At 37.9% G+C, this 22,345-nt stretch overlaps 1 protein-coding gene across 3 annotated transcripts in view; it reads right to left on the minus strand.

Moving 5' to 3' along the window:
* MAP7D3 (MAP7 domain containing 3) overlaps positions 1 to 22,345 on the minus strand; it is an 86,139-nt gene that overhangs the window by 27,808 nt on the left and 35,986 nt on the right. Inside the window, exons 7-11 of one of the 3 annotated variants that reach the window (XM_043974474.1) lie at positions 18,246 to 18,347; positions 12,392 to 12,517; positions 9,376 to 9,497; positions 7,836 to 7,963; positions 6,722 to 6,987 (exon numbers count right to left, since the gene is read on the minus strand). In XM_043974474.1, coding sequence (XP_043830409.1) covers positions 6,722 to 6,987; positions 7,836 to 7,963; positions 9,376 to 9,497; positions 12,392 to 12,517; positions 18,246 to 18,347 — 744 coding nt within the window. Of the gene's footprint in view, positions 1 to 6,721; positions 6,988 to 7,835; positions 7,964 to 9,375; positions 9,522 to 12,391; positions 12,518 to 18,245; positions 18,348 to 22,345 lie in introns of all 3 variants that reach the window. The other 2 variants (XM_043974473.1, XM_043974472.1) reach the window with 2 other exon arrangements.

Below are 22,345 nucleotides of genomic sequence, written 5' to 3' on the forward strand. Positions count from 1 at the left end.
AGAGACTAGGAATTCATGGTACCTGTTCTTGAATCAAAACAAAACCAATCCAAATCCCAATGCTGATTTTAAACAACTTGTTCCAGAGGGTAATTCATCTCTAAAAAAACCAGCTGTTGTGAGATAACTGAATATGAGTAAACTCAGAGTGAAAGGGAAAGACTTTATCAAGGCAGAACAATATGCTAGAGCAGAAAAGGACTAGATTAACAATCCGAGAACCTGGATTTGAAGCATGGCCCCACCATTTACTACCTGTGTGACAAGGGGCTTTTTATTTCTATTCTTTGGCCTTCAGTTTCCCCATCTGTAAAATGAGAGGATTGGCCTCTGAATCTCTGCCAGCTCTAAACGTAAGAGATGGACAATGTCTGGAGTATATTCAGCATGGTTTGGAAATGATCAGAACCCCAATAAGCCAATGGAACTGTAGGCTGCATTAAGAGAGGCCAAATGTCTGAAAGAAGGGAGGTCATGGTCCCAAGCATACCATAATGGGGAGTATTATGTTTAGACATTTGGAGAAGGACATTGACAAGCTGGGATGATGACCTAGATAGTGAGAGGTCCAAACACCATACCCTAAGAGGATTAATTGAAAGAACTAAAGAAGGTTTAGCTTCTTAGCTAGAAAAGAGAAGACTTAGAGGGAACATGATTGCTGTCTTCACATATTTCAAGGACTGTCAGATAAAACAGGGATGATGCTTCCTTTGCCTGGCTCAAGAGGAAAGAACTTGGCTTGGCGAGTAGAAACTACAAAAGGGCAGATTTTGGCTCAAACTTCCTAACAATGAAAAACTGCCCCAAAGTGGAACTGGCTGCCTCATCAATGCAGCTGTTCAAGTAGAACCTACAAGATCACTGGTGGGCATGGGTAGAGAGGATTTTTATTCAGGTTGGGGCTGAATGGTCCCTTTCAACTATGAAATTTGGGGATTCTGAAGATAGAGCAATAAAAAGTCCTAAGACATCCTCTTGTATCCAGAAGGCTTTATTAATCTTTTTAGCTCCTAGGTCAACATTTTCTTCTCAGAGCTACAGAACTAATCAAACTCCAGGGAATTCTACACAGTAGGTACCAATCACACTAGAGCTTGTTATTGTTAAGTCATGACTACCTCAGGATCCCAGAAGATGGCCGAAGTCAGCGACAGCACAAATTAATCACAACCTCCATACTGTGTGCTGCAGCTCCCTGAGGTTATTTCCCAGAATTGGTAACATTTGTTTTTCCAAGAAGTGCCAAGCCCAAAGTTAAAAACAACAGAAGAGTTACAGTAGTACTGCATCCCTTGACCTCGGTGATAAATCATAAAGCTTTGTACTCTCTTCTCCCTCTAATGCTATACAAAAAGTCCAAAAGAATCAAATAAGTACTTTTATTGACTGCTCCTAATTCTGCCTTCTGGAGACAGGCAGAGCAAGCCTAATTTGCTTTCTACTTAACAGACTTTCAAATACATGAAGACACTGGTAATATTTAATTCACCATACCCATGGTGTCCTACACAAGGAGGCAATCAATGCCTCCTACTGATGATTTTGATGACAAGTTGTCATAAGACCTGTGTTCTAAACCCAGAGGAAACATTTACACGGGCAATTCACTTAACTTCTCAGAGCCTCAGTTTCCTCATCTGCAAAAATGGGAATGGCTAAAACCTGTATTACTTAATTGATAGGGCTATTGTTAGGAGAGTTTTATAAACTTTCAAGTGCTATAAAAATGTGAATTATTTTTCCTGAGCAAATAGGACCCAAAGAACAATAAGTTGTTGATATTCCATACTGAGGCTGGTTTAATATTCCAAAGCCCCCAAGAGCTTATGGAGTAATAATATTTAGCTAAGCTGGATACTTGAGACGACCAACTTAAGCTGTGAAGTCCAGATGATGAGCCATATCCCTATCCTCTAGGTAAAGAAGCAGAGGAATATGGGAGCAGAACGGTCTATATGCTGACAGACACTCTAATTTTCCTTTTTTTAAATTTTAAATTTTTATCATAAAAGAATTTTATTCTTTTCCAGTTACATGTAAAGATGTCTTTCAACATTTGTTTTTATAAGATTTTGAGTTCCAAATTTTTCTCCCTCCCTCCCCAAGACAGAAAGCAATCTGATACAGTTGATATATGTATAATCACATTAAACATATTTCTACATTAGTCACGTTGTGAAACAAGAATCAGAACAAAAGGAAAAACCTCAAAAAAGAAAAAAAAAAACAAAAAAGTAGCAACTGTCATTTTCCTGGATGATTTTAACTTCATTTCTTTGTTATAAGGAGAAGGTTTAATTAAGGGGTTAGGGAATATATAAAGAAATCACTGGTATAAGCTAGTTTACCTATTTCCTTAGAGTATTTTTTCATCCTTTATCTTTAAAAGATAGATATTTCTCTTAATCAAATTCAACCAAGATCCTTTTTTTCTTATGACATGTCAGGATTTAGGAATCTAGTGACATTATGAGTCATCAGAAAAATGTAAAATGGAAGAAATTCTGTTTTAACTGAAAGGAAGAAAATCTAAATCTGCTGTCAGGGTCAATTAAATAGAAAATGTGGCAAAATGGCAATTTTCTGATGGAGGGTAAAAAAGCAGAAAATGCAGGCAGTCAGAATAATTTGACAGAGTTTAAAGTTGCTGGAAGGCCAATTTCAACAAAAATCCACATCTTGATCCAAACAAAAAAGCATTCTACCCTAAAATTGCTCTGTAGGTTTTATAGTTCATTCATTTCAAAATTAAATAGCACATTGCATCTTTAATCACATATTTTTCTCTTTCTGCAGAGCTTTTTTTTTTTTTTTTTTTTTGCCACGGAGAAAGAGGCAGTGGTTCATGTGGGCAAATGCTTCTATTGCAGCTGCTACTGCCCAGAGAGAATTCTGAGTGTTGGCAGCTGGCAGCCAGGAGCATAATCATCCCTTTAGTTGAGACTTTGAAAATTTAATCTAGAATTTACAGTTAGGAAGGGCCTTTGAAATCACCTAAGCAAGCACCTTCATTTCACAGAGAAGGAAACTGAGGTCTAGAGAGAACTGACTTGCTTAAGGTCACATCACCTAGATCTAGGCAGTACCAGGACTAGAAACCAGGTGTATTGACTCCTAATTGATGCTCTTTACATTACACTCTGCTACTTCCCTAATAGTACCTACAACTCTAAAGATGTAAGTATTTAAGACCCTGTCACATCTACCACCTAAACTATTACCAAATAGCTAATTGCCACCAAAAGGATACAGTTCTATCTCGTTATAGGGTCTCCTATATCTAGAGAGAGCAGATTATTATTGGGAGGTGAGGGGGAAAAAGCATGGGAGGAAGTAATTTCTTAGACCCTGAGTATCAGGGCAAGAAAGAAGGTCTATTCTTTCACATAATGAAGCAAGGAATCTGTTAGGGGGTGGGAGGGGGAGATGGTTCTCTTATGGTCAGGTTTAACAGGGGAGTTCTAGAATCAGGTCTTGGAGAGGCAGTCAAATGGATGCTCTCACACTTGCCACCCCAATGAAGAAAAATAATGTTCTCTTCTATGAAAAAAAAGTTAAAATTGAATCTGGAAGCCACCAGAACTTGATACCTTAATTTTTCAGATGAGAAATCAAAGGAAAAGGCTGATCATTTCTCTGGCGAGGGGCCTGATACAGAAAAATTTTGCCCAGGGTAGAGTTCTTAACCTGGAATTTGTGAACTTTTAAAAAATGTTGATAACCATATTTCAGCATAATTGGTTTCCTTTCATTTAGCCTCTCCACTTCTTCATCTACCTCAAAGAGTTGTTATGAGGATCAAATGAGATAACTATGTAAAATGCTTTTCAAACCTTAAAGAGGTCTATAAAATGCTAGCTGTTCTTTGTAATTTGATGTGTTTTATTTTATGCATTTAAAAACAGGCTTCCCCAGCCTGACCAAGGGGGACAGGACAAAAAAAGGTGGTTAAGAATCTCTGCCCTAGAGGATGGCTGGAACCCAAGCCAAAGAATACAGAGGGTGCTTGGGGATGCTAGTTGGATAGAGGGCAGGAGGGAGAGAGAAAAGAATGGCCATTTCCCAAACCCCACCTCAGTTCTACCATCATCAGGATCAGAAAGCAGAGATATACCAAGAGAAATCACAGTAAGATAACTGAATGATGGAGTGAGATAAAAAAGAAAATAAAATTTCTTTGGAAGAATAGTCAAGTATATCAAGGGAAATTATGAATACATAAAAGGAATAGAGGGGATTGTGTATTTCCTTATCTCAAATTTTACTCTAAAAAACCAATCATTAAAACTATCTAAAATATCAATCAACAAAACTATCTAAACAATCAAAATGATCTAAAAAACACAACAACAGATCAAGTTAACTCTGACCTATAACCAAGAGCATACATAGGTACTAGTATTCAACACATCACTGTTTTGCTCCAAAATCCTCAGTGGCTCCCTAATGCTTGTAGGGTTAAAAAATATGAAAAAGAAAAAGAAATTCCTCAACCCACTATTTCAAATTTTCCCCAATCTGGCTCCAACCTACCTTTCCAGGCTTATTTTTCATTAGTTCCCTTCCAACAATCTACAAGGCACACTGACAGGCTTGTTGCTCCCCAAACTTGACATTATCTTCTGACTATCTCCATGCCTGCCCTGAACTCCTCCCCTTCCCCTTGACCTCTTAGCTTCTGTCAAGGCTCAGTTCTGGTACCACCTCCTAAGGGAAACCTTGATGCCCCTGGGTGTGAGGGCATGCTCTCTTGCCTCAAAGAGGCTTGTATTTACTTATCTAGGTATAAAGATGTTAATATCTTGCATAACTCTGTAGAGGTAAAAAAAAAAGCCTAGCTATTGCAAAAACAGAAGAAATTCTAGGAGAACAAATAGATGAGTTTGATCATATACAAAGAAAGTTTTTGCACATCAGAAAGTAATGCATCTAGAAAATCTTTATGAGAAATATTTTTAATTGAAGTTTGACATTATCTTTAAGAAGTGGCCAAAGGATATGAACAAGGCAATCTCGAAAGAACAGAACATCACTTAACAACATGAAAAAGTTCTGATTCTTCAAAATAATCAGAAAAAAGCAAATTAAATAATTGTAAGCTATCACTTTCCACCCACGAAGTTGGCAAGGTTAGCTGAAAACACTAACATTCAATGTTGGCACGGCTGTGGGAAAAGAGCCCTACTCCAACACTGCTGGTGCAGCTGCAAAGTGGTGCAATCTTTTTGGAAAGCAAAAAGCAATTATACAGTAAGAAATCTACTGTTCATATCCTTTAAACCAGTGATCTCACAAAAACTTTGTGAAAGGGGAATAGACATACTTTTAAGTGAACTGTATGCAAGAGAAGTTCACAGTTTCCTATTTGACTGTTTTCTATAATTTAATCTGTCACCATTATTAGAAATAGTCATGCACTGGTACCCCACATATTTCCAGAAGCCCTCTAAGGCCTCTATGCCAAGGCCTTCAGAACATTAGGTGTACCACTGCAAAAGATTTACAAGAGTCCATGAACACAAGAAGAAGAATGCACATTTGACTTGCAATCTGCACTGTAGAAGAGAGTATTCACATTGATGAGACTGTGGATCCATTTGATCATTGTAATACCTGCCATTTATATAGTAGGCGGTTTTTTTTGTTTTGTTTTGTTTTGTTTTGTTTTGTGGGGCAATGAGGGTTAAGTGACTTGGCCAGGGTCATACAGTTAGTAAGTGTCAAGTGTCTGAGACTGGATTTGAACTCAGGTCCTCCTGAATCCAGGGCCAGTTATATAGTATGTGTTAAAGATTACAAAATCCTTTAAACCTCATATTCTTTTACATTTGTTCTTGGGTGTTTGCGGTGGTATCCATCTATTTTTGTAACAAGAGAGAACTAGAGATTGGCCCTCAAGGAGGCTCCACCAGAAATTTCTCCACAAAAGGCTTGGAGCTTAGGTACAGGTGATAGAATTCCCCACCTTGATTAAGCAGCATACATTAAGCAGTGAGCAGCTTGACTGGATTTGGAGTAGGGAGACATGTTTAAATCCTGTCTCAGGAACTCACTAGCTCACAAGTATAGATACTTGATCCCTTAAAAGGCTGGTCCCTTAAACTCTCAAAGTCTGTTTCCTCATCTGTAAAATGGGGGTAACACTGGCAATATCTAAGTTACAGGATTACTGCCAGCATAATTGGTTTCCTTTCATTTAGCCTCTCAGCTTCTTCATATATAGAATGAAAGGTGGCCAGAAAGGCTAAGACTGGCAGATCTTTGAGCCAATCACATATCTACACTAAATCTGGCATTACTATAAGGACCCTGAGGACACAAGGAAGGGGCAAACTGGCCCAGGTTGGAAATGGAGCAGGTCAAAGCTCTCACACTGATCAATGAGAGAAAAAGGCCTATGAATAGCTCGTGAACTTCCAGTCTAGGCAAGATAGACTCAAACAAACCCAAAGCATTACATAAATGCTGTTACTGTTGTTGTTAAGAATAATAAATCACAGCCAAGTCCATTCATAATACAAATGATAAACCATAATCTATGGAGAGGAGTAAGAGCACATTCTTTTCAGAACTCAAGATGGCATAAAGGAAATGCCATATTGTATCAGATGCTAGGTACCACTCTCCTATTGAGTCCCTGGAATTCAGTTAACTATTTCCAAAACAAGCCAATTAACTGAGGCCTTACCACAAGCAACTCTGAATATGATGCTCCTACCTTCTTTGGTCTTTCCAGCAGATGCTACCCTGTCTTTCTCTGAAGCTGGTGATGTTCGTTTTTCTTGTTTTCTGTCTTCTTCACATACATCCTTTGGTTTGCTATCTGTTTCAGGCATCCTACTCTTTTTGGTAATACTTGTAACAGTTGGTGTGATCAAGGGGCGTTGAACAGGTTTAAAAGCAGCTTTTACCATAGAGATGGGAGATGACGGCTGCTGTTTTAATGTAATAGGAGATGGTGGACGACTTCTCTGAGTTAGTCTGCTGAGGAAAAAGAAACAGTATGTTTTTTTTTTGTTTTTGTTTTTTTTTTTTAGTGAGGCAATTGGGGTTAAGTGACTTGCCCAGGGTCACACAGCTAGTAAGTGTTAAGTGTCTGAGGCCGGATTTGAACTCAGGTCCTCCTGACTCCAGGGCCGGTGCTCTATCCAACAGTATGTTTTTTAAACTACTTTTTAAAAAAATTTTTTTCAGTATGGTTTTTTTTAAAGAAATGTATGTTAATATATGTGAAAGTACTTCAAAAAGCATAAAGTGCTATGCAAGCATGAGGGAATATTACCATTTCTATACTATTCTGAATATAGCCCATAATTTTTTCCCAAGTATGAGTTGAGGATAACCTGAACCTTATATATAATTGGTATTATTTTTAGTGCATACTTTTATACATTTTCCTTTCAAAGGGATATCATTTTAGAAAGGGCAGTCCATATTCATATCAACAGAGTAAAATCTGCAAGTTTTCATAGTCTAATTAAAAAACAAACAAAAAAAGGTTCAACTCAATGGCTTCTAAGGTCCCTTCTAACTATGAGATCCTAAAATATCATCTTTTAAAATGGACTGAACTTGGGGCAGCTAGGTGGCACAGTGGATAAAGCACCGGCCCTAGGAGGACCTAAGTTCAAATCCGGCCTCAGACACTTGATACTTACTGCGTGTCCCTGGGCAAGTCACTTAACCCCCATAGCCCCGCAAAAAAAAAAAAAAACAACCATGGACTGAACTTATGCTATTGTATATTCCATTTTACACAAATTCTAAAATGGGAAAATTAACTTTTTATGGCATAGTATGTGCCATGGAACAATTTAATATTAGCTACTTACTTCGATGTAGAGGGAGATGGAGGACGCTTAACGCTAGCAGGTGAAGGTGATCTCTTACGAGTTGATAGAGATGGTGATGGAGCTCGCCTTGCAGCACGAGCTGATGCATACTTGTCCACCTCTGACTTCTGAATAGATCAACAAAATGAGGAATCGCTAAAATTTCTGGCTATGCTTTGTTTTGATAGATATTAAAAATAATTCTACCTAAGAACAACTTAAATTGCCCATGACTGGCCATGCCAAAATAATAAAAATGACAATACTACCAAAGTCAATTTATGCTTTTAATGGTACACCAATCAAATTTTCAAGGGGATACTTCAAACAACTTGATAAAACAATAACAAAATTCATTTGGAAAAACAAAAGATCTAGAACATAAAAGGGAAATGATGAAAAGAGGTAGGAACAATAGAGGACTAGCATTGCCATACCTCAAACTATATTATAAAAAGTAACAGTTTGGGGCAGCTAGGTGGCGCAGTGCATAGAGCACTGCCCCTGGATTCAGGAGGATCTGAGTTCAAATCTGACCTCAGACACTTAACAATTACTAGCTGTGTGACCCTGGGCAAGTCACTTAACCCCAACTGCCTCGCCAAAACCAAAACAAGAACAAAAAAAACCCCTCATCCTGCAAACTGGCAAAGATGACAAAAAATGGCAATATCCAATGTTAAAGAGATTGTGGGATAATAAGCACATTAATGCGTTACTGGTGGAGCAATGAATTTTGGAAAGCCATTTTGGAAAGCAATTTGGTTGGAATCATGCAAATAAAGTGACTAAAATGTCCATATCTTTTGACCCAGAGCCTCCATTACTGAGCTCATAACCCAAGGAATCCAATGAGAAGAAAGTCCCCACATACACCAAAATATTTGTAGCAGGACTTTTTGTGATAGCAAAGAATTGGAAACAAAGTAGATGAATCCCCTCATCAATGAGGGAATGGCCAAACGAACTGTGGTACATTAATGTGGAAAACTGTCTTTACATGTAACTGGAAAAGAAAATACTTTTATGATTAAAAAATAAAAAAGGCAATAGTAGGCATAGAGCTTTTAAGTAAAGACTACCATTGCTAACGTAATTGAGCATGTATAAGACACTTTCATGTTTCCATTTAGTCTGCTAACTTTTGCCTCTTCATGGATGAGTATACAATTCATAGATTTTCCCAATTCTTTAGTTTCCATCATCATCATCATCATCATCATGATTTCTTTTGATCATTCACTACTCACTTATTGCCCTACCCTCTTCTCCACACTGCCCCTGCCCCCCCTAATTAGTAGGCAGATTTGGTTGAAGTCCAAAATGGCCAGCATTTGAATTTTTGGCAACCCTTTTTGAGGAATATCTAAAACTATTTGAATTATCTATATTATGTTGCAAAATACCACTGATAATTAAGAATTTATTCCATTTTAAAATCATATGTGTAACAAAACCACCCCAATCAAGATTTATGCAAATATATTTTTAGAAGACCAAAAAAACCCCCATCTTCAACATAAGGAAATTTGTAACAAACCTGCATAGAACCTGTAGCATTTGTTGAAACAGCTGCCATGGAAGTCTTCGGTCTGTCAATACTGCGGCTGCGCATGGGCATTTTGGGGGCCTGCAGTGGGTAGCTGATAGTACTGGAGGCAGCTGAACGAGGACAGAGGTGAAATTCTACAAAGTTAGGAATTTGACAAGACAAAACAGAGAGCCAAGTGCACAGTTTAAGAATAGGAAAAGAAGAGAGAGAAAAAGATTGTGTCTATTAGAAACCACAGAGATCACGCAATACCACAGGAAGCATATACTGAAAATGTGTCATAAACACAAGACAGCACCACCACACAATTAGTATTTCCAAAGCAACACCAAGAATAATGACACCATGAAAGCAATAGTCTATTTACTGTAGATAAAAATAAGATGCTTTTCCAAAGTCTGTATGCAATAGTTATTTCTCACTCAATCACACTGTCCTTCAGAATCAGCTTGTCAATAGAAAAATTACAAGTTGTAAGTAACTAAAACATCTGTTTCAGAAAATTAATCATACCCTAGAAATAATTCCATGTTTGGTTGTATACTAAGCTAAACATTCCAACAGTTTACTGTTCTTCAATACTTCAAGGTTCTGGGTGACCATGGTTGTGGGTGTAAGTATACAAACCCTCCACGCTTTAGTAATTGATTTAATTAGATATTTTGCTCAATAGTATTCATCTCTACACTTAGTGAACCTGATCCTCAGATGACAGACACATACTCTACCCTCAGGGCTGTACTTGAAGCCTTTCAAGCTGGGTAGGACCTGTGAAAAGTCAGCACTCCATTCACTAACAGAGCCTCTGAGAACACAAGGTCACTGCCACATCACGTTAAAAACACTGATAAACAAGTTTGATTCATTAAATATTCCAAATAGTGTCAAACGTCTTATCCTGGCATATGAACGAATAGTGCCAATATTTGAAATTCTCCTTAAAAGACATATTTTAACTGCTTTGAGTTAGCTCATAAGACAACTAGGAGATATTTTTTTATGAACAAGTAAACTGTATATCCTCTTATATCTGAATACTGACAGGAGCTTCCTGAATGAATAATGAACTGTGGCTTTAAAAAAAAAAATTACTATGCTTCTCATCCATTACAAAAAATGACTCAACATCAACCCAAGGGAACAGAAGATTAAATGTAAATCAAGTTAAGGCAACTGAAGTGTTGTCCATCTCTAATGAAAACCTAACAAAACCACCAAGATTGATTCTGCCCTCTACTCTCATCTTTCTGACCATTGTCTCTAAGTGATACATAAGCTTGGTCATGCCATCCCTCCACTCAAAAACTTTCAGTAAATAACAGGTATCTCCTGAATCAATTATGTTTCCTTTGCCTGGCACTGAAAACCCTCCACAATCTGGTGCCACCCTATCTGCCCTTCAAGTCTTGTAGCACTCCTAACCATATATTCAATGTTCTAGCCAAAGAGAACAATCTCCAACCTGCAGAACATGCCTTTAGATTTTTTCCCCTAGTGTTTTTGTTGTCCACTGAAAGCCAACCTCCACTAGATGGAAGGGGCTGTTTTGTTTGTGTCTGTCTCCCAAGGGATGCAAACCCAAGGCATGGCATCTTGCACAGAGTGCAAAGCCAATTAATAAATGTTTGGCATGTTTATTTTTCCTGTGAAAAGAGTCTTGACAAAAAGGAAAACTGATTTTGAATATTAAACTTTTGTGGAGAAAGCATTTTATTTAAATACCTACAAAATTCGACAGAAGTAAAATTACAATCTTTCAGACTTTATGCTACAGGAAAGCCAAAGGATGCCTGTTGGTATTCCTAAGTACAGTGACTGGCTTCTGACTAGCTAGAGAAGCTTGGGTAAATTGTTCCGTTTTCTTGGGAGTAATACTAAGTTAAAGCAGAGAGTTAGAAACATCTAACATTCCAGAGCAAAAAAAACCCCAAAGTGATTAGATGTAAAAAAGTGACCTAAAAATCAGGGATACACAATTGGCTCGAAACAAGCTGAAGCATGAGAACAAGTGGGCCAAAGCAAGGCTGAATGGACTCCACGCACACCAGCATGAGTGACCTAACTGGCACCAAAGCAGCAAAAAGCAAAGAGAACAAGAGAGAATATAAGAGGGAAGTATGGCTGGCAAGAAGGAAAGAGAAGAGAATCTGGGAGAGGTGAGAGGCAATCAGAACAAAAGAAGTTAATACACTACATTTTCACCAGGTCCCTTGAATGGGTTTTATGCTATACACAGCTGTTTCTGGAACTCTAGAGGGACATATATCCCAGAACTGACATAGTCCCAGTAGAATTTCCAGTAGTTCACTTTTCCTAGTCTTCTTCCCCTAATTAAAATGGTAAAGAGCAGAAGGGCAGTTCATTGTATTTCTCTTTTTTTCCCCAAGGAAAATTAAAACTCCCTTCCATTAGACTGTGAGCCTCTCAAGGACAAGGACTGTCTTTTGCCTTTTTTTTGGGGGGGGGGGAGGCCGAGGCAATGAGAGTTAAGTGACTTGCCCAGGGTCACACAGCTAGTAAGTGTCAAGTGTCTGAGGCCAGATTTGAACTCAGGTCCTCCTGAATCCAGGGCTGGTGCTTTATCCACTATAGCACCCCCTAGCTGCAAACCTTTTGCCTTTCTTTGTAACTCCCGTGCTTAGCACAGTGCCTGGGCACATAACAGGTGCTTCAATCACAGCTTTGTGACTGAAGTAATGCATAATATTTCCTCTACAGCTGAGGCTGTGGTACCTTCAAAATTCCTCTGATTTACTTACATGTAGGCCAACAGAGCAGTTTGCCTTTAAAACAGGGATGGGGGGGTGCCTCATCTATCTACTGTTACGTTACTCTACACTACAGTGGGAGCCAAAAAATAAATCTGTAACTAAATGGTGTGTGTAAAATACACAGTGCTATGATACCAATTGATTCAAATAGCGATGTGGCTAAGGTGGATATTAAGTCTCACTTTGTAAGTGCAAATGCTAAAGCTCGCAGGCTTATTCCAAACGCCTGTTACCTGAGGAATCTTTTCCAGCAGCAGATAATACAGCAGCACTTTTGCTTTTAGCTAAAGAGGCTTGTGTAGGGGCGAGAAGGCGATTGATTATACTATTCTCCAGAGCACTGATCTGAAAGCGCCGAGCTGAATAATGAGAACAAATCAAAAAGGATTCAACCAGAATTCTCACACAAATAAAGGCAAAGCAAGAAAGCAATATGAATGGCTGCACATGATATATTTCTTAGCATAAAAACAGAAGTAGTAATGAGAGCAACACGTTCTATCACAATAGGATTAAACACTGCAATCTGATAGGGTTGCATTGGTTATCCTGGTTTTCAAACACATGCAATGTTAACGAAGAGGTTAACTGAAGAAAAAAAAGAAGGAAAAAGTCATAGTATACCACCAGCACACTAATGAAAACATTTGGGTAATAGGGATACATGAGCAGGCCCTGGATGATCTATATATAGTCTTTTTTATAGGAGGAACTCAACTGGACACCATGACTAAACACAACAGAAGAAACTTTGAAAATAATTTCAAGTCAGTTGCTATTTCATGTCATTTGGCATACAAGTTCTCATAAATACTACTTAAAGTGCATCCCAGAAAAACCAAGGGATAATTTTGTAAATAGTTAAGTCTGCTGGGCAAATCCTCTTCCAATCTGTTTTTTTTTTTGGGGGGGGGGGGAGGTGAGGCAAATGGGGTCAAGTGACTTGCCCAGGGTCACACAGCTAGTAAGTGTCAAGGGTCTGAGGCCGAATTTGAACTCAGGTCCTCCTGACTCCAGGGCCGGTGCTCTATCCATTGCGCCACCTAGCTGCCCCTCTTTTCCAATATGAATAGTGTGGTGGATGACTTCGCACCGTGCCTCTGACACTTACTGTTTGGCAATGGGCAAGTCACTTAACCTTCCTGGGCCTCAATTCCCATATATAAACTAAGAACACTAATGCCTACAGCACCTACACTTCACAGGGTTGTCATGAAGTTCAAAGATAATGTGCATAAAGAGCTTGGCAAACTTTCAAGTGCTATATGAATGTTATCAAATAGCAGCAGCTGGGGCCTACAAGTTGGGTGGGTTAGGATAAAAGTCACTAGAATCCATGGGATGGGCCTCAGTTTCTCCATTCATAAAATGAAGGGGCTGAACAGATGATCTAAGAAGGTCCTTTCTAGCTGTATGTTCTAAATGATTTTTTCTGTAATGGGATTTTACCTGTAGATGTAAAATTATATACATTATAATTTTATTATGTAAATGTATATTATAATGTATCATAAATTATTATATAATGTATTATATAACATATTCTATAAATATATAAATAATAAATGCATCATATAAAGATTTGGTTTGGGGGAAAAAAGGCATCCAATGCTGTTTGAAAGGGAAATGTTAAGTTAGGAAAAGAGCCTTGAAAAATTAGGAAGTTTTAATTTTGATAAAGTAATTCTTAAAAGGTAATAGCTTATTTCAAAATACTATGCCTCACCTTTACAAATAGAAAAACATATACAAAACAAAACAAGATCTTATTTTCCTGACTGTGCAAACTGGTCATAAAGGCAGCAAAAAGCTTGCCTCAAAATGTAAAAACTCAATTTCTATAATTCATTAAAAATAAAAATAACAATAAATATATCTGAAGTATATTGAGTCCTCCAACACAACTCTATCTCTATCTCTACCCCACTATGGCCCATCTCTTCAGCTTAATTCTATACAGGCACATGCTACCATAATGTTACCTCTAATGATGTCATTTCATGATAAAGTTATGAATATATCATAATGAATACCGCCTCCTTCCCCTATCAATAACATTGTAAAACCCTACTTTGAGGTTATCTGGCCGATGACTTACGACCCAAAGCAGATGGCACTGAGGCCCCAACAATGCTCACTCCTCATAACATTATTTCATCTCATATTGGGGGTTTTTCTGGAACCAGTTAACAGCGGGTGGAATATGCTCATAGTCACCCTGCTGAACTGCCTGTAGCAGTACTTGGCAAATTTTCCTCAAGGTTTTCTGCTTTACTGGCTTTGTTTATGCTATTTATGTTCATTTTTTTTTAGCCAGAAGAGAAATCTTTTGGTTTCTAAGTCTGAGGATAACTTTTGAAGTAATTAAGATGACCTTTAGATCTGCACTGAAGCAACTAATCATCCTTTTTTTCTTCTTTTTTTTCCACTTTGTCTAGGTCTGGAGACCAGAAGCATCAAAATATGGCACCCTACAACACTCCCCAGTGCCACTGAACCAGATTAAAATGCCACAAGGAAAATAATTAACAAATAAATAAGACAATAAAACACAGATAACATGACACTGGAAAACTAAGTCAATCTGTAGCCTGCAGGGATCCTTATGTCTCTACTGGAGTCTGACCCCCACGGGTGAAGATGAAGTTGTCTCACTACCAAGTCTAGTGAAATATAAGCTTCTTTTCTTGCTTTCTCCTCTTAGAGACCAAATGCAAAGGAATATTAACTGAAACAAGCTATTTAAATAATGGAATTTGGAGAGGATCATTCTTCTTTTCCACATTGGCAATAAGCATTTCCTACTTTCCATATCTTACTTACAGATTAGCTCTAAGGAAATTTAAGCTAATTTACCTCTCAAAGCACTTTGTAAATCATAAGCATGCATAAATACAGGAATATATTATTTAGGTTTACTTACAGATATTATTATTAATAATCAAAAGAAATAAGGGGCAGCTAGATGGCGCAGTGGATAGAGCACTGGCCCTGGAGTCAGGAGTACCTGAGTTCAAATCCGGCCTCAGACCCTTGACACTTACTAGCTGTGTGGCCCTGGGAAAGTCACTTAACCCAATTGCCTCACCAAAAAAAAAAAAAAAAAGAAAGAAAGAAAACAATAAAACAAATGGGGAAATCAGTAGGATTTGAGGGAGTAGGAAGAGAGAGCTTAATGATATCAAAGTCCTCCAAATTCAGGAATAAGCACAATGTAATATATAGTCCCTGAAGTCTACTACTAGTATGTCTCAACACCCCCATCCATAACCCAAAATGTTTACCCCACCCACCCCAATTAGTGTTATATGTGCTACAAATCTCACATTTTGAATAATTCCAACTGTTTTCTTTGTACTTTCTGAGTTGTACGAAGAAAACAAAACAAAGAAAAACGAGGCATGTTCTGGCCCTTGCTGGGGAGAGGCTGCTCAGAATGCTTGGGGCCCTTCTTTGTCAGGCCAGCTGCTTAAAGAACAACTCCTCTTTTTGGCAGCTGCAAAGTGAAAGTGCCCATTGGCACATTCATGAAACTAGTACAGAGTCATTTGGAAGTTCCTTTGTCAACTGAAAAATGATCATTAATTAAGTCATCTCCTCAATTTATGAATTTTTAAAAAATATACTGTGAAAATAAAGTGATGAAATATTTTTAGGGTAAATTAATTGTTATGCATCTCGAAGTGTTTGTTTCCACTACAAGTAGAGGAAAAACAGAAGGCTCTAATCATTCATGGTTTAAAAGGGAAATATTTACAATACTATGCATCTGATCATGTAATTTACTACTTTATGTAATGATGATGGTTGTAGAACGAGCATGCTTTGAGTGTCAGAAGGGATTACTTAAAAAAAGACTTGGTATATATGTTTACATTGCTGATGCCAGTGCCATCAGTTACTATCTTGTGACCTTGAGGTGTAATGAGCAGTACTAGCCTTGGAGTCAAAGCTCCAGGTTCAAATCTGGCCTCAGATATTTTACTAGCTGTGTGACCACTGGCAAATCACTTAACCTCATAGAAGTCTCATTTTCCTCATCTGTAAAGTGATAATAATATTTGTGCTACCTTCCTTACAGGTTTGTTGGAGGGAAAATATTTGTCAAACCTGAAAGTGAGTTGTTATAGGAAAGAAGTTATTCCAATTTTACTATATGACTACCAATAATAATAATGGCAAGCACTAGAGCAAACCTTTTTTGCATCAAAAAAAACCCAAAAAAACAACAAAACCAAGGAAACTTTTAAGTGACTTGAAACCTCTTTGGATTTACTTTATTAGGAAAGAAAATGTTTATCTTTAAAGCCTTATTTTTAAGTGAGCCTCAATTTTCATTTAAGTTGAAAATACAATACATCCAATGAGAACTATAAGTTGATTAAAAAAAAGATTTGGAGAGAAAAAAGAACTGTGGAATCTGAATGCAGATTGAACCAGACTGCTATTTTTGTTGTTGTTGTTTTTTCTTTTTTGAGGTTTTTCCCTTTTGTTCTGATTCTTCTTTCACAACATGACTAATGTGGAAATGTGTTTAATGTGACTGTAGATATATAACCCCTCTATCAGATTGTTTTCTGTCTTGGGGAAGGGGGAGGGAAGGGATGGACAGGGAAAAGTTTGGAACTCAAAATCTTATAAAAACAAATGTTATGGGGCAGCTAGGTGGCACAGTGGATAAAGCACTGCCCCTGGATTCAAGAGGACCTGAGTTCAAATCCGGCCTCAGATACTTGACAATAGCTGTGTGACCTTGGGCAAATCACTTAACCCCAACTGCCCCACCAAAAAACCAAACAAACAGAAAAAACAAATGTTGAAAACGATATTTAACTGGAAAACAAATATTTTTATTATTATTATTAATAATAATAATAATAATATTTGGAGATCAGGAAAAAATTCTAAGGACCTGAAAATATCAAAAGACCTATCATCTTGATATCTAAAAAAAGAACCACAGGAAATGGAAACATATTGAAATGGTAAGATTCTACACAGAGATCAGATGATTTCACATGATACAAGGAACTGGACTACGAGTAGCCAGACTCTTCTTCTCCAATGGAATCTGATTGTAACACATATAAATATAACACCAAAAATCAACAGAAAAGAACAGGCCACTCCTCAGCTTCTCCACAATGGCTTCCATTTCCTTGAATGCAGAGGTTACCAAGTAGTCACTTTAAGGAAAATGGACACAACTCAGAGAGTGAGAGAGGCTATGATAGTCTCCCATTACTTTGCACCTGTATAAATTAAATGCTTCTGCTACTTTCATTTTTTTCTGCTAACTGAACTGAGAAACTTGAATTTTCCTAGTGTCCAACATGACTACCCAATGTAATTTACTCAGCGATTACTGAGATGAGAGTCACAACTAACCAATGGTTCATAGTCTTCTCTAAATATTAATTATGCCAAACAATTTAATGTTATGGACATGTATGTATGCACAGCACCAGAGATTTAGAGCTGAAAAGGACCTTAGAGGACATCAAGTCCAATCCCTTCATTTTACAGATGAGGATAATTGAGTAACAGAGAGGTTAAGTGACTTGCCCAGGGTGACAGAGTTAATAAGTGTCTGAGACAGAATTTGAACTCTACCAAATCCAGCACTCATCTGCTACACCATCTAGCCACCCATTAGTCACAATGAGTAGCTAGTCTATCAGCATAGTCCTGGAAAAAAATTTTCATTAATAACTTAGAATATAATGATTAATAAAATTATTTAACATGTAAATAGAAAAAAAAACTTTTATCCTCAAAACATTTTGTAATTAAGTCTGGGTGTCTTTTGGTCATGATAAATAATACTCTGAATAGCAGATCATGCGATTCAAACCCAGTAAATCCATTTGGTAGGATTAATAAAAGAATCATAAACCAAGATTGCACATCAGTGAAAATGACATTGAAGGGATGATGAACAGCTCTTCTACCTCAAAGTACAATGTAGTGATCATCCCAAATAAATTAAAACCTTGAAGAAGATGAAGATTAATTTCTACAATCAAAATAAATATGTATAAAGAGTTCATCTCCCTGCACAGAAACCCATGAAATAACTATACTTACTCTTGTCAGAATTCGGGAGAGTTGCTGAAGATGAAGACAAACGTTTATTGATAATGGATTCTGTTTGTTTGAGATTCATTGTAGATGAAGCATATTTGTTGCCTGAAGGAACAAATAGTATTTATTACAATCATAGCTCCAATATTTAAGCATCATTCTCTGAATCATAAGTGTTCACTAAAGCATAAGTATTCTATCCTGAAAATGCACAATTAGGTACATGATGTTCAAGATAAGTCATTAACTCCAAGTCATATAAATTTCACTTGTTTTTTGCAAATTTGTGTGGATTTCTATTCTAGGCATGGGAATAATTTACACAGAGTCAGTAGAAAATACACTTGATTTTGTTAGTTTATACTCTGTGTAGAATAACTTAGGAAACTAGGAAAGAGAAGAAGAAAAATTGGTAAAGCTTGCTAATTTTTTAAATCTAAAGACAGTCTTCCATAATTACAGACTTCAAAATTAAAACTGGGATTAAAAGAAATGCACCGATTTAACCTTCCCCAAAGAACACAAAGAAATCACTTCAAAAATATTCCAATGTTACTTTTAAAAATCCAACCACAATCCTGATAACAGTTACTGGTTGGTATTGGCTATGTCATGAAGAAAATGGGAAAACTAAAAAAGTTTTGTAATTCTAATACGAAAAAAGTCCATAAAACATATAACTTTAGCCAGCCTCCAAAAGTCTTTTGCCATCAAATGGGTATATTTAAGCCAATTTCTTCTTCTACAACTTCATTATCCTAAAAGAGATAGGGCAAACACTAGCAGCAAAAAACATTCCCAATTTAGCAACATATTTATGAAAAATATGCTTTTTTAATAATGTGAATTCAAGAATTATTCCAATTTCAGATCAAACATGGCCTCAATCGTTCCTTGTTTCTGATAGAATCACAAATCAAGGATTTTTCAGAATAGGACATTATAAGCCAGAAGAGGAAAAGATGTCTCATAAACAAATCCCATTGTTCAGCAGTAATTGGTTAATATGTGAAAAGCAGTTCAAAAAAATACAATCAGATATTATAAGAAAGCATATGCAAAGGATATTGCCTGGCAAGTTATATTGCATGGCATTACATCACAGGAAAAACTGATTTCTAGTTGGCAATAGTGGAAGAACCAAGCCTTGGCATAGAAGCAATTACTCACCTTAACAGTGAGGTCCTCTTTCTTACCAATAAGCTCTCCTAGTGTGGCACCCAAAGATGCCTGAAGAAAGCAGGCATGAAATAAGGAGTTGATGATAAGGCAGCATGATGGAGTCAGAGGAACTGGATTTCAATCCTTCACCTGCTACATCTCCCACAAGTCACTTCCCTTCTTTGGCCATTAACATGTTTATTTCTCTGTAAACTGAGGGGCTGAGGCTAGCTAACCTCGAAGGTTCCATCTCCCTCAAAATCTAGGACTCGATGATTTTGTTTCAAGTCTCTTATCTGTGCATAGGTATGTTCTTCCCAGGACAAAGGCAGCAATGTGGAAGAACGCAAGGCTAGCACGTATACCAGACCCAGTCAAGGTTGGACAGTTCTCCATCTCACAAAGCCTAATGACCTGAACCTAGGAAGAAAGAAGTGTGTGTTCCCATCAACTATGCTTTCTGTAATATTTCTTTCTGTGTATTTATTATAGTAATAATAACAACTCATTCCGATAGCGCTATATGGTTTACACTCATCATTACATCTGATCCTCACTACAATACTGTGAGAGAAGTGCTACCATTACACCCAACTTTCAGGTGAGTAAACTGAGGCTCAGATAGGTCAAACGACTAACATCCACAACTGTCACTTCTGCTCCTTTCATTGTGGCTAGCACCAGTACAATGTAATTTTTAAAGCACATGGAGACAACTTGTTTCTTCTCCTATGACTGATGTGTTGAGTCTCTTCCACTTGTCAACTTGGACACCCAACTAATACACAGCATAGAACATAATGATAAACAGTCTGCTCTGCTTAGAAGGGCTCCACCTCCTGTGTCCCTGAAAGCCCTCATGGATCCAGGACCCAGACAATAGTGTCCCCCATTTTCAGAGGAAAAGGTTTTGGTGGACACTTCCATTTCCTCTTCTGGAAGCCATAGGAAATGCAAAGGTCTCTTGGGTTCACAACCAAATTCTATGGGTCTGAAAATATCAGTAAGTGAGATACTAAAATGTAAAAGACTCATCTTAATATTTTATAAGTCCCATAGGAAATATAAGCATCTTGAAATAGTGATATTTTACACAAATACAAAATAATTTTTCCTGATACAAGGATCTGAATTTCAAGGAAGTGGTCCTAACAGCAGATTCTTCTGCTGCAACACAAATACTAGGTAGGAAACTCTCTGCATAGCCTTTTATGAGCCTAGTTCATGCCAGACTGGGGACACAACAGCGGTTCAGTTTGAGGCACTCTCTGCCAAGGTGAGATTATTGGTGGGGGCACTTGGGGGGGGGGTAGGTGAACATCACTGCTCACTGTTTTCAATGAAGGCTGCATTCAGCTGTGTAATCCACTTGAAGACTATACGTATAATACACACACACAAAATACTGAGCACTAGACCACAGTATCTTTGACTGCAGGGACAATGCCAAAGGTCTTTCCCAATTAGTGCAACCTACAGTTATCACGCATTTCTGCAAAACATTACTGTCTATATATATATATGATTCATTTGGCATATTTTGCCTTCTCATGAATCTATGGCTCATCTCTTCATGTAGACTGTAAGCTTCTTGAGGGCAGGTCCCATATCATACACTGTAGCCTTCACATACGTAGCACGTTTCTTTGTGCCCTTAAAAAAGCACTCAGTTACCCCAGAATAAGAGAATAGGGTCAGGGGCTCTGCTAAACTGGCTTTGGGAACTAAGAAAGGTCAGAGTAGCTCAGAGCTTGATGAGGGCTGTTGCCTGAGTGGATCAAGTATGGAGTTTGATTTATAATCAGTCAGCTAGGATATTACTTATAGAATCTAATTATATGCATTCTTCCTGGTGCATGTCAATAACGCAAGGCCGGATTTTGAGGCAGCATGGCACAGTCAGTCACCTAGCATTTATTAAGTGCTGATTAGGTACCAGGTAAGCATCGTACTCATGAAAAAGGCACTGTTTGGGATCATTAGAGTTGGGTACATAAGCAGCATCATGGTAGAGTGGAAAGTGCTAGATCTGGCATGAGAGCACCTGGGCTGACGTTGTGGCTCTGCCACTTACCACCTGGGAGAACTGGAAAAACCCCTTTAGCTTCTCTGGGTCTCAGGTTTTACACCTGGAAAACGAAGGGATTGGACTAGATGGCTTTATCTAAGATCCCTTTCAGCTCCAGAACCATGATCTTGTGATAAGTTCCAACTTTGACACTTTACTAGCAATGGGATTTGAAGCTGATCATTTAGTGATCTCTAAGCCTCAATTTCTTTAACCTCAAAATTGGGCTAATATGGGGCAGTGAGGTGGCGCAGTGGATAGGGCATTAGCCCTGGAGTCAGGAGTACCTGAGTTCAAATCCGGCCTCAGACACTCAACACTTACTAGCTGTCACTTAATCCCAATTGCCTCACCCCGCCCCCCCCAAAATTGGGCTAATAATTCTTGCACTGCTTTTTTTTCTGCTAAGCATTTTATAAACCATAAAGCATTCTATCAATGGGAGTTATTTTAACGAATGACATGATAATAAATGAGTATGTATAATAAGGCCATTTCTGGCTCTCAGAAGACTGGTCCGCAATAACTCTGTTGATCTAATGATCTACTCTGGCCATCACCTGTACTCCCGCCCGCCCTCCTCATTGGAGAATTGAACCCAGTTAGCTGGGGTTTGATGGGCCAACTGTGGCCTTATCTTGCTTGGTTCCAGGATATTTCTAGCCATGCACATATCTCTATGCAGCACTCTTTATGTACTGCCTCTCTCCATTAGCACGTAAGTTCCTTGAGGCCAGGCACTGTCTAGTAGGCATTCATTTGTATCAAAGTTCCAACATACTAAGCATCCAATAAACGCACCGTGTGTGGATGAGGATCTGCCACAAAATATTTGTTTGTGGGTGGTAAGAGTCAATTTCAGTAGAGAGATATA

Source organism: Dromiciops gliroides, chromosome X (assembly GCF_019393635.1).
Source record: "Dromiciops gliroides isolate mDroGli1 chromosome X, mDroGli1.pri, whole genome shotgun sequence".
Lineage (NCBI taxonomy): Eukaryota > Metazoa > Chordata > Mammalia > Microbiotheria > Microbiotheriidae > Dromiciops > Dromiciops gliroides.